The sequence below is a fragment of the Bos javanicus genome, chromosome 27, assembly GCF_032452875.1.
Source record: "Bos javanicus breed banteng chromosome 27, ARS-OSU_banteng_1.0, whole genome shotgun sequence".
NCBI lineage: Eukaryota > Metazoa > Chordata > Mammalia > Artiodactyla > Bovidae > Bos > Bos javanicus.
The window spans coordinates 26,259,503-26,273,174 of record NC_083894.1 but is presented as its reverse complement, the minus strand read 5'-3'; the positions used below and the strand labels follow the sequence as shown (position 1 = coordinate 26,273,174).

The 13,672-nt window shown below is 41.2% G+C and overlaps 1 protein-coding gene across 1 annotated transcript; it reads right to left on the bottom strand.

Annotated features, from left to right (window-relative positions):
- Positions 1-1,312: 1,312 nt before the first annotated feature.
- LEPROTL1 (leptin receptor overlapping transcript like 1) lies at positions 1,313-13,118 on the bottom strand. Its single transcript, XM_061404392.1, has 4 exons — positions 12,992-13,118; positions 6,949-7,024; positions 4,567-4,753; positions 1,313-3,583 (listed from the first exon to the last, which is right to left on the bottom strand). Exons 1-4 carry the CDS (start codon positions 13,005-13,007, stop codon positions 3,467-3,469), a joined length of 396 nt encoding a protein of 131 aa, XP_061260376.1. The 5' UTR covers positions 13,008-13,118; the 3' UTR covers positions 1,313-3,466.
- Positions 13,119-13,672: the final 554 nt, after the last annotated feature.

The following is a 13,672-nucleotide window of genomic DNA, read 5'->3' as shown; positions in this document are numbered from 1 at the left end:
AATCTTCAAATGTTCAATGTAAGTATACCTAGCTTTCAGGAAAACATCTGCCCATTTTGGAGGTTCACAAGTCTACACAAGTTCATTGACACTTATTCCACATTACAGTTACATAATATTAAACATTAAATTGATTTGACAAGAGAAAAAGACATTTCTGATATTAAATGCCAAACCATAAATCTAAATTATAAAGTACTGTTGTTTAGTCGCTAAGTAGTGTACGACTCTTTGTGACCCCATGGACTATAGCCCATCACACTCCTCTGTCCATGGGATTTCCAAGGCAAGAATACTGGAGTGGGGTGCCATTTCCTATTCCAGGGGATCTTCCTGACCAAGGCTTCGAACCCTGCCTTGCAGGTGGATTCTTTACTGATGAGCCACTGGGGAAGCCCTATAAAGTACTGGGTTGGCCCAAAAGTTCATTCATGTTTTTGGTAACATCTTATGGAAAATCCAAAATGAAACTTTTTGGCCAACCTAATATTAATGCTCTTACAAATACATATGCAAATACTTGTTTGTTCTATAAAATTTTATTCTATTTGATGGTTCCTATGGCTATAAACTGTGACAGTTTTTCTTTTACAGTATTAGCCATTCTACTGAAATTAAAAATTCATGAGTTCTCTTTTTAGTACTGCCTCTAAATACACAAAAGAAAACAGAACTATAATTGAAAGAGGAATGTTTTATGGTCTTCATTATTTGATTTCCCCAAAATCATATTAAAGCAGACTCTAAGACCCTATAATTTGAATTTTTTTTAACATATAATGAGATTGTAAGTAGGACAATTGGGGCAAGATTCTTTTTAAGATTCATTTTTGATAAAAGAGAACACTACTTTTCTCTGTTCACACTGTACCACACAGATCAATGTTTTTTTAACATTTACCTGTTTGAAATGTTTGCAAAAAGCAAAATGCTCTAATGACAAACAATAATAAATTATAATAAAACGTGAAGTCATAAAAGAGTTCTGAAAATTAAGAACAAGTACAACCTTGACATTAGATGGTCAGTAGCCTTGTTATGTCAACAAAACCTTCTACAGTGTTTTTTAAAAAGGTTAGGTCAAAGTTCTACTCCTCCAAATTACCAGTCCTTTGACTACAGCTCAGTATCATATGGCTTCACTGTAGTATTTATTACTACAGTTTCACTTTTATTTTGGAAGTGAAACTTCTGCAAGATTAACAACTAATGTCCTCCCTGTTTTATAGCACATTCTTAAAATGGGTAATGCACTTCAGCAACTGAAGTGTGTTGTACGTTTTCATTTCAAAAACACCCACAAACTAAAGCGGATATTTAAAATCTTTATTGTTTCATCATCAAAAGTTCTCTTTCCATAGAAGAATGGCAATGCAGGGTCAGTGCACATTCTATGGAAAATTCAGCCCTCAAGTAATTTTAGCCTAGAAATCAGAGACAGCACTATGTCAAGCTAGTGTGCAAGGTCAAAGACACAATGCTGCCAGGGTGATTATTATACAGAAGAAATCCGCAGCTGCTAGAAAAAGAGTCTACGGCCAAGGAAGTAAGACAGTAGCGGTGCACCGCACTGACACTCGAGAACAGAAAACAGGGCAGGACCAGAGACTGTACTTTTGGCAAAAAGAAAAACTTGAGTAGATCACAGGCACTGAGTTCCCAACTCTACCTCCAGCTGCCTGCTCCGTGAGCAGCTGTCCCTTCGTCTTTAGGCCTACCTCGTGACACCGCAAGCCGCCTTCAGCTTGTGTGCAGATGCGACAGCCACACGCCGGCATTTCATCCTGCTGCCCATCTCACAGCTCAAAGTAAAAACTTGGGTTGGGCAAAGAAGCCTTGAGGCATCTCTAGTAGAAAGTTGAATAAATCCACAATCTGTTCCCATTTTTTTTGAGAAATCAACTTTATAGAATGAGATAGTTGTTGTGATTACTGTTTCATCTGAAGCCAAAACAGATTTTTAAGTAAGTATACTGAATAAACATACAAACAAATGTCCTTAACAAAATACTGTCAGACCTGGACTATTTTCAAAACTCCTGAAACAAACACTGATCATTGCGGGAGAGGCGAGTGACCACGACAACTTGATCATGCCTGGTTACTGGGAATCTGGGGGTCAGGTTTGCCTCTCAAGCTGCCACACAGCTGGATTTGGCTGCTTTGCATGAATTCACACAATCAAGGCCATTTATAAAAGGAAACAGTGTATCTCTGAGGGTGAAAGAAAAAAAATGTTGAGAAGTACACAGGAAACTCGTCTTAAGTATTGTAAAAACACGTAGGATACAACCTTAGGGAATAAGTACTACCATTCCCATGTTCTAGATCTTAAGGTGTTAATATATGACTGGCAAGACTAAGAAGTCACTTTAATCACCTCAAGGCCTTCTGTGTGGGGCAGGGACACTCTGAATGTATGGCAGAGCACTCACCTTTAATTTAAGGTGTTACTAAACTGAATGGGAAAATACACTTTACTGAATACATACAGTGTATAAAGTCAGTCACAAGGAGGAAGCAGGAGGAGGTATTCTAGTACGTAGGGTGCAAACATACTTCCAGTGTCAGTACAGTTCCCCGTGTGTCCCTTTACCCACACAAAACATGAAAGCCTGAAAGATCAAAAATTTCACTTATAAATAGAAACATGATTTTTAAAAAATGGAATTTCAACCTCGTTTCTTCCTGCCATGCAACTCACTCTAACTATAATAAACATAAATAAAAACCATGTCTCAAAAATCTGTTTTTACACCCTTACCTTTAACCCTAAGTTCTTCTAGCAACTGAGAATAAAAGCACTCCTTTGCAACAATTCCATAAAATAATTTTCAATTCACAAAACACCTGCTTTCTGGCAAAACCAGCAACTATTATGGAGGGCACGGCATTAACACTTGGCCCCTCTGAGGTATAAATGCAGCTAGATTTGCATTGAGTATATAGTCTATAAGGTATGCTAATGGTCTGCATGTTTGCATAAAATTGGGAGTGATGTCATCCTGACTGAATGAAAAATTTATTTTTATAACTATGTGTAGTAATGGAGGTTAAACAATTTTAAGGGAAAAAAAATGTATTTAGCCCAGTAGTAGCCAGCAGAACTCTAATGCCTAACCAATGCAAATGGTTATTACATTTAAAAAATGTTTAACATTGCATATTGATTAAAAAAAAAAACTGAACAGGAAAAACACATAAATATTTTAAAATCAGCAGGACACCACAAAAAACATACTAGAGATAAGTGTGAAATCAGTCAAGCTCCTCCAAAAGAGAAAATCCTTTTAATCCTTCAGCAAGTCTCTGTGAAAATAGTATGCTTACAATACAAGTGAGAAGGGAGCACCTGGAACACCCCCGAGAGGCCTGCTCCACTGCTCAGCATCACTGCCCTGTCTCCTGTGCGCGGACGGCCGAGAAATGACAAGAAGTCCATGTGACAAGAGTTCAGTGATTCCTTTCACCACTGCTGCCAGCTGAAGTCATCGTTGCTTCCAAAGACCAAGAAAAAGCCCAGGATAGTTGCAAAGATGACAGTGTTTCCTGTGAGGACGAGTGCACAAGCTCCCCACTCGATCTACAGATGTAAGACAGAAATGCTCAGTTAACAGACATGAAAAACAACAAGGAAATGAAAAGCGATCAAGGCTCCAGTTGTACGCCAACCACGATCCAAAACAAAGATGACTTGTAATAATGACTCTGACACTGCTGAACACATAATGGCTGTTCCTGTAGACCTGGCTATTCTTGCAGACCTGTGATTCCTTTAAAGAGACAGAAAGGCATGGAAGATAATCATTTTTGAAAAGCAAGCTTGACTTCTGGGTTATGAAGAGGCAGCATAGAATTCTATGATTTTCTGTTTTCAGAGAAGTTTGCTTCAAATCTTCCTTAGAATCTAAAAATTTCACCTGGAGAGCAGACTATAAGCATCAGAGATGCACATGTGCTCGTGTATGGTCTATTAGAGAGGCAGGGGGAGTCACTGCCCTGTGTGTGTGGAAGGGTGGCCAGCCTGTCTTCTTTGCTATCTCCATCTTCCCAGACACGGAGGAGCGAATCTGACTGGTGAGTCAGGGAGGTCTCTTCTATTCTTTGGTACCTTCCCACCTGCAGAGATTTCCTCAGGTCTTCAATGTTGAAAGCTGTACAGGGTAGGCCTGGGGTTGTGCAGCACTGGGCGAGTCCATGCCCCCAACTGTTACCTATCTATTTAAGTTCTTGGCCGCACCATGTGGCATGTGGGATCCTAGTTCCCTGACCAGGCGTTGAACCTGGGCCCCTGTATTGGGAGCATGGAGTCTTAACCACTGGACCACCAGGGAAGTCCCCATGTGCCCAATTCTGAGAGTGAAGTACTGGCATGCCAACCGCTGCTGCCAATGCATTTCAGTATTTTTACCAATTAACAACAACAAAAGTAAGATTTTTCTCTCTCATCTTCTAGGTTCCTATGTCTCTCATCTCTTTTTCATGTTATTTAACAGACTTTTTTCCCTGAGAAAAACTGAACATAGTCTACTGCAAAATTGTGAGTAGGAGAATGCTGTCACTTACCAAATTTGCTCTGGCAAATACGATAGGGAGGCCAAAAGCTGAGACCACAATGCCTGTTGTAAGAAATATGGCGAGTTCCTTACAGGCGTTACTCATAGCATCCGTATCGTCCACTAGTCTTCTCGCTATGCAGTATGGAATAGGTGAAAGGATATAGAAGAACAGAACAAAGAGGGGCCAGTATTGGCTAGAAAAGGAAAAATAAGTTAATGTAGTTTTTGCTGTCTTTGTCATTTTCCTACACACAGAATATACTCTTTTTTAAAAATAAGGACCAAAGTATACTGCAAGGTACAAATATGACATTGTTTAAATATAAGCTATAAGCTGAACACTGAAAAAGAGAAACATTTTGAGTCACAGTATTCCTAAAGTCAACTATGATACACTGATTAAATATTTCTTAAATGAAAAGAAAATGCTTTATGATTTTTAACAGTTGGAATTAAGGCCCCAAATTAAAAATATTTTTAGGTTATAAATAAAAAGGCATATGAAAAATGGCATTGTTAACACAGTAATTTTTAAAATTCAAGATTCATAACCTTGACTTCTAAAATCCTGCTTTGGCATGAAGCTGGAACACCCCCAAACTTTCCTTAGTTCACTAGGAACTCCCAAAATACTGCATACAGAAAATGAACTGAAAGTAATACTGAAGACTTTCAATCAGAATGTCAACTTTATCACAATAAAAATCATCTAGCTATTGTATCGTGCCATGTCCTTTCCTGGTTTGGATGATATAAAACACTTATGTAAGATATTACCACTGGGAGAAGATGGGTGAAGGGTGCCAGAACTTCTCTGTGCTATTTTTGCAGCTTCTTGACAGTCCATCATCATTTCAAAATAAAATGTTAAAATAAAATAGATGGCCTTAAAACTGCCATAAAATACATATCATAATGGAGATTTGCTTGTACTTAGAGGCTCATGATAAGCAAAGATTTATCTATGTGTTTCTCCTAAAAATCTTCTGCTGAATATTTTGAGAATGACAACAAAAAATTACAAATGGGCATAAGTTTAAGGGAAAACATATGCAAAAAATACAAAATGACAGTAAGTGAAAAATCCAGGTTACCTGTGTCTTCCCTGTCTTCTCTTTCCCAGTTCTACTGGTGTGGGTCTTTCCAGATTCCCATATGGATAAACTTTAGAGATATGAATGAATCACTGCACTTTTAAATTTAATAAGATAGCCTGTTTAACAGATTAGCAACCACAGCCCTTTCTTGTCCCTTATAAGACGACCCGGTATTTGCATCAGTGGATGTACTAATTTATCATTTTTCTTTTGATAGACCTTTAGGATGCTTCCAGTTTTCCTGTTGTTGTTGGTATTATAAACAAGGCCGCCATGAATATCCATACTCTCCCGACACACATATCTTTGTAAACATCTTCAAATAGATTTGTATGAGTTAATTCTAAGAAGTGGAAGGATACATTTTGAGAGCTACAGGCAAACTGGTCACCCAGGACTTGCACCTGTTTGAACTTCCACCCAGAGTACATGACAATGCTTGTCTGTCCTATCTTTTACCTTTGCCCATTGATTTCATGTAACTTACAAAAGTTTTTGTGTTATTTATTTATGGCTGTGCCGGGTCTTCCTCGCTGCGCACAGGCTTTCTCCAGTAGTGGCAATCGGGGGCCACTCTCTAGTGCCATGGCTTCTCTGGTGGAGCACAGGCTCAACAGTCGTGGCACATGGGCTTAGTTGCTTTGCAGCATGTGGGATCTTCCTGGATCAGGGATTATCTCCTGCATTGGCAGGAGGATTCTTTATCACTGAGCCACGAGGGAAGTCCTAATTTTGAGTGAGGTTGAGTATATTTTCATGTTCTTATTAGCAAACGGCAGTCCTTTTTACGTATTTGTTGTTCGCTTTTCTATTGTGCTGTCTGTATTTTTCTTACTAATTTAGCCTATTAATTTAAAAAATTCTGTCTTATAGAGTAATTGTTTACATAACTTTTTTCTTTGTCAGTTGCTCTTGACTCTGCTTACAGTTTTTTGTGTTGAAAAAGACATTTTACATTTTCTTGTCTATAACTTAATCAATTGGTTCTCCAGATGAAGCAGTAGTGATGGGTTAGCATTTCACTATCTGGCCATTAAAAGCTCAGCAGTAGTCAAGGAACAACAGCCAAAGTCTTTTCTACATGCTGCTGTCCTAAAATACTTTCAAACAAATTTTAAGTGAAGACTTAAAAGTTTATCCTTAACAAATGACCATTTCTCAGGTTTACTTCTATTGCAGTAAAAAAAAAAAAAAAGTGTTTTAACTTTAAAAGTAGGGCTTCCCTGGTGGCTCAGTGGGTAAAAGTAGAAAAACGTTACACTTAAACACAAAATGACAAAAATGTTACATACTTGTATATTGGGAGGGCACATCCAAGCATTAAAAACATCAGTCCAATTGCTCCTCCAAAGGACAAGCTAATCAAAGCTGCAGAGTAAATAAAAAGTCAAACAGAAACAGCAATTAAATCAACATTTATTTTTATTAACATTACTATTAGCAGTCAGAATATTCCCTGAAATCCCAGAAGCAAAAAGCAGACAAAACACAACAAAAAAGCAAAGGTATTAGTGACTCATCTTCGAAAGCTAGAGTTATCTTGTCTTGGAATAAGCTATTTGAGGCATCTTCAAAGCAAAATACAGTGATACTGATTTTCAAAGCCCTGACAGATGGCCGGCACATCTGTGGTAACATTCCCAAATTAATGGTCCCATGTCAAAGGAGTCCTATCCCAGTCTGCAAGATCAATGCTTCTCCAGCCTTTAGTATGGTATTTGTTGTCTAGTTACTAAGTCGTGTCCAACTCTTTGTGACCCCATGGACTGTAGCCCGCCAGGCTTCCCTGTCTGTGGGATTCTCCAGGCAACAACACTGGAGTGAGTTGCCATTCTCTTCTCCAGGGGATCTTCCCCACCAAGGGACTGAACCCAAGTCTCCTGATTGCAGGCAGACTCCTTATTGCTGAGGCATGGGGGAAGCCCAGTGTGATATGACATTTACTCCACAGATCTCTACAGTTTTCAAAAGCAGTCTGTGGAGAAACTCTGCAATCAGCTTTACTGGACTTTAGAGGCCTCATCTGTGGGAAAACTTCTCCTGATCAGTGACTGCTTCTTGCACATTCACCCCTGGCGTGTACAGATGAAAAGTGTTCAAGGGTACCAGTAATCAATAATCTCAATTAATTTTGCTATAGATCTTTAAATAGCTTGCAAAACTACAGCCAGATTTCCTTCCCTAAGCTGCTACACATCAGAAAATATTCAGGATTACAGGTACAATCCTTCAGTTGTATCACCATTTTAAGATGTCATCACAAGCCATAGATGCATTCTGTAGGCGAAATACAGTTTCTGAGGTCACACACAAACAACACCCACACACCCTGATACAAAGCATATATTTTAGAAAGTGTTTTCACATATATCAGTGAGTAGAAACAATGTTCTTGAAAAAGTATAGTTAATCAACAGTCTAGAATTAAGCAAAGAAATAAATGATCAGTTTGAGCTCCACATAACCTCTATTTCCACAACTAATAGTGGCTAAAAGAATAACTTTCTTCTTTTGTCCAACGATGCAGTCTATTAACCTTAACAGAAACATTAAAATTCAAAAGAGCTGTCAAAAGTCTACAAGTTAGCAAGACAAGACTCAACATACATAAACCAAAATTAACACTTAAGGGGTTAAATGCTGCTCAGAATTAGATATACTTCTCTGAATTAAAATGGTCATAATCAAGGACACCCACAGACATGGGAGCTGAGCAGATTTAGTTTTCATTCCGATCACTGATGTAGGTCATGTCAACCCTGAACACATTTACTTCGTCCTTAATGCCATTAGATTTTCAGTTGCACAAGGAAAATAAAAATAAAAATATCTGCACTTTAATTTGTGGCAAAGGAGGAGCTTTAAGTTTCCAAGGGAATGCGACGTCAACAGTGAGGTAAATACCGAGCTTACCATGTTTTGATCAGTTCAAGACAGGTCCTCGGAAGCTGGTCTTGCTTGCTTGGGAGGACACGCATTCACCCCAGGCTGCACCCCTTGGCCTCTGCATCTGTACTGGCCTTCTTTCCCCTCCTGGAAGTCAGCGGCTCTCTCAACCACAGGCCCTTTGCATATGCTATCCTTTCTACCTCAGATACTTTTTCATTCACTCATTTCATTCAAGAAATGTCTACAGAGAGCCAAATACCTAACAGGTGCTGGGGTGATGTTAACGAACAAGGCAAGGCTGTGAACAACTTAGGAGCTTGCATTCTTATCCCAGCTCTGGCCTCTTTCCGCCACATGAGCTCCTGCTTTTCCTTTAGATCTCAGCCCAGTTACCTCTGAATCAGTGAAGTTTTCGAAAAGCCCCTGACTAGACCCATTCCCCCTATTATGTTTATTTATTCCTTCACTCTGCAAATATCTACTTAGTGCCTCCTGAGCACTGCACACTGTTCTTAACACTGGAGACAGGGCAAAGAAAAGAAATTAAAACTCTTGCCCTCATGCTTATGTTCTAGTGGGAGAATAAATTGATTTTTTTTTTTAAAGTAAAAAAATGTCAAACGTTATTTAAAAAAAACAAAAACCAAGGGCGTAAGAGTGCTATTCTAGATATATCGGCCTGGAAGCCATCTCTGATGAGCAGACATCTGGACAGAGATCTATGTGAAATGAAGAAGTGAATCAACCTTGTGGCTATGCGGGGGGACATTTCAGGCTGGGGCACACATGCGGAGGCCCTCTTTGCTCTGGCGTGCCTCCCCTGTGATCATTTATCACAGCAGCTAGGTTTTTGGTTTGTTCTCAGAAAAAATATAATTTTATGTGTCATCATCAATTAATAATTTCCTTAAACTGAAGTGTAAAATACATGCTTGGTAAACAAAGATTAGTAGAGTAACCGATTTTGAATACATTTAAGCTATCGAATTACCATGACATTTGGACAACCAGACATGAAAATAGTTCAGTATAAATGTTTATGCAATGCTATACAGATTTGTTTCTCTTTCCTTCTAAGCTGTTCACACCAAGAGAGCAGAGAACAGAGGTTTTCTACTGATTCTCAGGCCTCAGCTCTTAACGCTCCATAATAATTATGTGTGGAATGAACGAAAGGAGGCTGAAGGAAAAGAGACAGGGTGGGGAGATGGAAAAAAGAAGACAGAAGAGAGCCCAGTGCAGCTGAGCAGAAACAGTTGCAAGTGTGAGTCAACAGGCAGTGGGGCCCAGCTCCTATCAGCCACTTACTATCTGACTATGAAAGTCATCTGAGCGTCAGTTCTTTCTTCTATAAAATAAGGGTTGGACTAGATCTAAAATGCAAATAATTCTCTGAACACTAAGATACTTGTTATAAGACATGCTGAAGAAGTAAAAAAAATAAAAATAAACAAAACCAACTCTGCTTTTTGAAAGGTAACTGCCTAACAGCTCAGTTCATAACTATACTAACACCTTATGTATACAAAAGCCATTTATGCAGACTATAGCTTACAAACCTGGCGGAAACAGAAAGACCACACAGATGTCACAAAACCCACATGTTAAAGCTAACATTCTTTACCCTCTTATTCAGAAGTTATTTATTTGATTTTTGTGACAATTGTTGTATAATGAAACCTTTTATTTTAAAGAATCACCTATGCTCACTTATACATATATATTTCAATAGGCAATTCATGTACCCAGAACAAAGTTAAGTGAAAAGTAACCTTCCTTTCCTGGACGCAATTACTGTTATCTGTATCGTATGAGCACAAAATTTTGTAAGCTTATTTTGATTCCCATATTGAAAATGATGAGAAACAGGAGGAGAGCTGCGGACAAGAACTGCCCTCTGACTGGAGGGAAGAAACTGGAAAAAAAAAATTCCAGTTAAATCAGGCATAAAAAATCTCAAAAAGCATACCAGATTTGTGATAATCTTGGCCAGGAGATTAGTAACCTTAGAACTTGGTTGCTGTGGTTAACACTGTTCTATGATAGAGAAAAATTACTTATATTCTTATCATCAAAAAAGAGTCTAAATTCTTTTTAGTGTGCTCTTAAAAAGTTAATGACGACTTATTAGAAAAAACAAACAAGGAACTTTCAAGATAAGATTCAGGTATCAAAAGATTACTTTGTGTGACATCTTACTTCTGGGTCATACTGGATAAGATAAATACCAATGGGGTTAGATAAACTGCTCAAAAAGAGTTCTCAAAAGTGTAAAGTTCCTCCAGTCTTAGGAATCAACAACCAGGTTGATGTATATACAAATCTTGCCATCTATGTATAAACGGTTGTCCTAGATGACAGATCAACAAGGCAAAATTAAACACTGTAATTAAGTGATGCAACATTCAGAAGGCAAAGCTTAGATGAGTCTGGTTTCTACTCCCAAAGCCTCCAGGTTAGGGGTGGAACAGGCCAATTATCAACTCTCAAGACACTGGGTGTGGTTTCTGTGATTACAAAAAGATTGGAATAGGAGAAGGGACCTGAACTGGGAGTTACCAGAAAAATCCAATATGTAACAAAGTAATAGACAAATGGATTCCCTGGTGGCTCAGACTGTAAAGAGTGTGTAAACAATGGCCCTGGATTGGGAAGATCCCCTGGAGAAGGAAATGGCAATTCACTCCAGGACTACTGCCTGGAGAATCCCATGGACAGAGGAGCCTGGTAGGCTACAGTTCATGGGGTCACAAAGAGTCAGACACGACTGAGCAACTTCACTTAATAGACAAATGACTTGAGAAGTATCCAGGATTCAATTGGTAAAGTATCCACTTGCAATGCAGGAGACCTGGGTTCGATCCCTGGGCTGGGAAGATCCCCCAGAGAGCGGGACCACAACCCACTCCAGTATTCTGGCCTGGAGAATTCCATGGACTGTATAGTCCACGGGATCACAAAGAGTTGGACTGAGTGACTTTCACTAACATAAAGATAGGTCAACAGGAAGAAAACATCCTGATAACAATCACAACAATCAGAAAACTGTACTGAAACCAAAGTGTAAGTACAATTCCGTTTGAGATACTTTCTGCTGATTAATACTCACCTCCCCATAATTACAAAGTTATTTTCTTGGGAGAGAGACTCCTATATTAATTGACAGTACAGAAATGGGGAAGAACTGGGAAACTGACAACATCCTAAAAATCACAACATTTCTACCATGACTACCTTTCACACAGGTATTTTAAAAGGTGTGTTATAGTTCAAAAGGAGACAGGAAAGTTATCCCAGCTGCTCAACTGACAAAGTTTTCTACCGGAAATGTTTCCAGACATTATAAATAAACAAGAAACAGTAAACATGTGACTCTGGGGAAGAAGCTCAGCAAAAGCTGTCCTTGAAGAAAATAAAAAAACACAGAAAAAACACTGTTACTGAAGTTCTTCACTTCCTGCTTGCCTGCCCTTCAAACAAAGCCGCAGGTCAGGAAATCAATGTAATTCGTTGTCAAGAATTAAGTTGAAAACATTGTTGATGGTTATTCGCTTCTAACCTAACAAAACTACCAAACAGCTGGAGAAAAAAAAAATGCAACATTTTTTATAAAGGAAATAGACAAATAAAACGAGAACTTTTTCATTGAGTTTTAATAAAAAACCCTTTTACCTTTAAAAAAAACAAACAAACCCTAACTTAATAAAAACATTGAAATGTGAAAAAGCCTCAAGGTCCAACTGTGGAGAGGGGAGGGAAAAGGAGCCCTTTGGGGTCGCTCACGGGCTTTACATAGTCAGACCAACACCACAAATCAAAACGCATCCGTTTTAGGAGCGTGAAGCTTAGAGTTTGGGTCCTGACGCGGATGTGATCGCCAAGGTTTGGGAAAGAACCATCCTAAAGCCCTTCCAGAGCATTCCTGGGGGCTCGGTTCGGCTCAGCATCCGAAAAGATCGCACTTGTGCCTTTAAATGGGGATTGACACCGATTTTCCATAACTGGCATCTCTGGCGGCCTTCTCAACCCCCTCAAAACCACACAGGGCAAAACCCTCGGCTGCAAACTCCTGCAAAACGCGTGTGTGTGGAGCCGAGCGGCTGGCTGCGGGACTCCGAACGCCCGGCGGGGCCACTTCAATTCTTCGCACCGGGGGGCGACGGGCGGGAGCTAGGCGGCCGAGCTCAGCACCGGGCGGGGGCTGACGCGGGAGCCGCTGACCCTGCCCAGTCCTTTCCGGGAGGCCGCCGCGCCCACCGCGGCCCGGAGGCCGAAGGTCGGAGGCTGGGGTCGCGGTCGGGGGGAGCCGGGAGTCAGCCGCCAACGCAGGGAGCCCCGCGGCGCGCGCCGGGTCCCGAGAGACGGCGTGTGGGCCCCGCGTGGGCCCCCCATCCCCTCTCTCGGAGCGGCAGCCCAGCCCGCCCGGGCTCAGCGCCCCAGGCCCACCTTTGATGCCGGCCATGGTGGTGACGTCGCTCCTGCCTCCGGGACCCGAGGCGGCGGCGGCGGCCTGGAGACCGTAGACGCGCGGCGGCGGCGGCCAGACAACACCCGGAAGTGCGCGACGCAGCACTTCCGCCGGCGGCTCACGCTCGCGCGGGGGCGCGGGGGCGCGGGGGGCGCGGGGGGCGCGCCGGACTGGGGACCGTGGGTCCAGGCCCCTTCCTCCTCAGCTGCGCTGTTGTGGGATCATCGCTCTCCAAGGCTTTCCGCCCCCGTCTCGGTTCAGGGGCGGTGGAAACACCAGCTTCATCCCGAAGCCCCCAACGGGCATCCCGCAACCTCCCACATCCTTTGAGGAGAAAGAACGCGACTGGAAGTCGTCCCCTTGGGACGCGTGGTGTGATGCCTCTGGGGGAGTCCTTTAGCGTTCTTCAGAGGGCACCCAGTTCTTTTCCCCCTCCATCCTGTAATAAAGGAGCTGTAAGGCCAGTTGGGTGGCCTGCACTTGGCTCCTCATTTTCTGACACAGAACCGGGGTTCTGGTGAGACCCACCTCCCGAAGTAGGAGCGGCGGAACCCAGTAACAGGTGGGATTTAATACAAATACAAACGGGATTTAATACAAATCCAAGCTCTTGGGAATCTGTGAGAGTCGGTTTTGTTTTTGTAACAGGGCTAGGAGAA

Excerpts from the sequence above, each read along its gene's own strand:
- LEPROTL1 (XM_061404392.1), bottom strand. Across the intron at positions 4,754-6,948 it reads TGTGCCCTCCCAATATACAA|CCAATACTGGCCCCTCTTTG; the intron begins GTATGTAACATT and ends TTCCTTTTCTAG. Across the intron at positions 3,584-4,566 it reads TATTTGCCAGAGCAAATTTG|ATCGAGTGGGGAGCTTGTGC; the intron begins GTAAGTGACAGC and ends TTACATCTGTAG.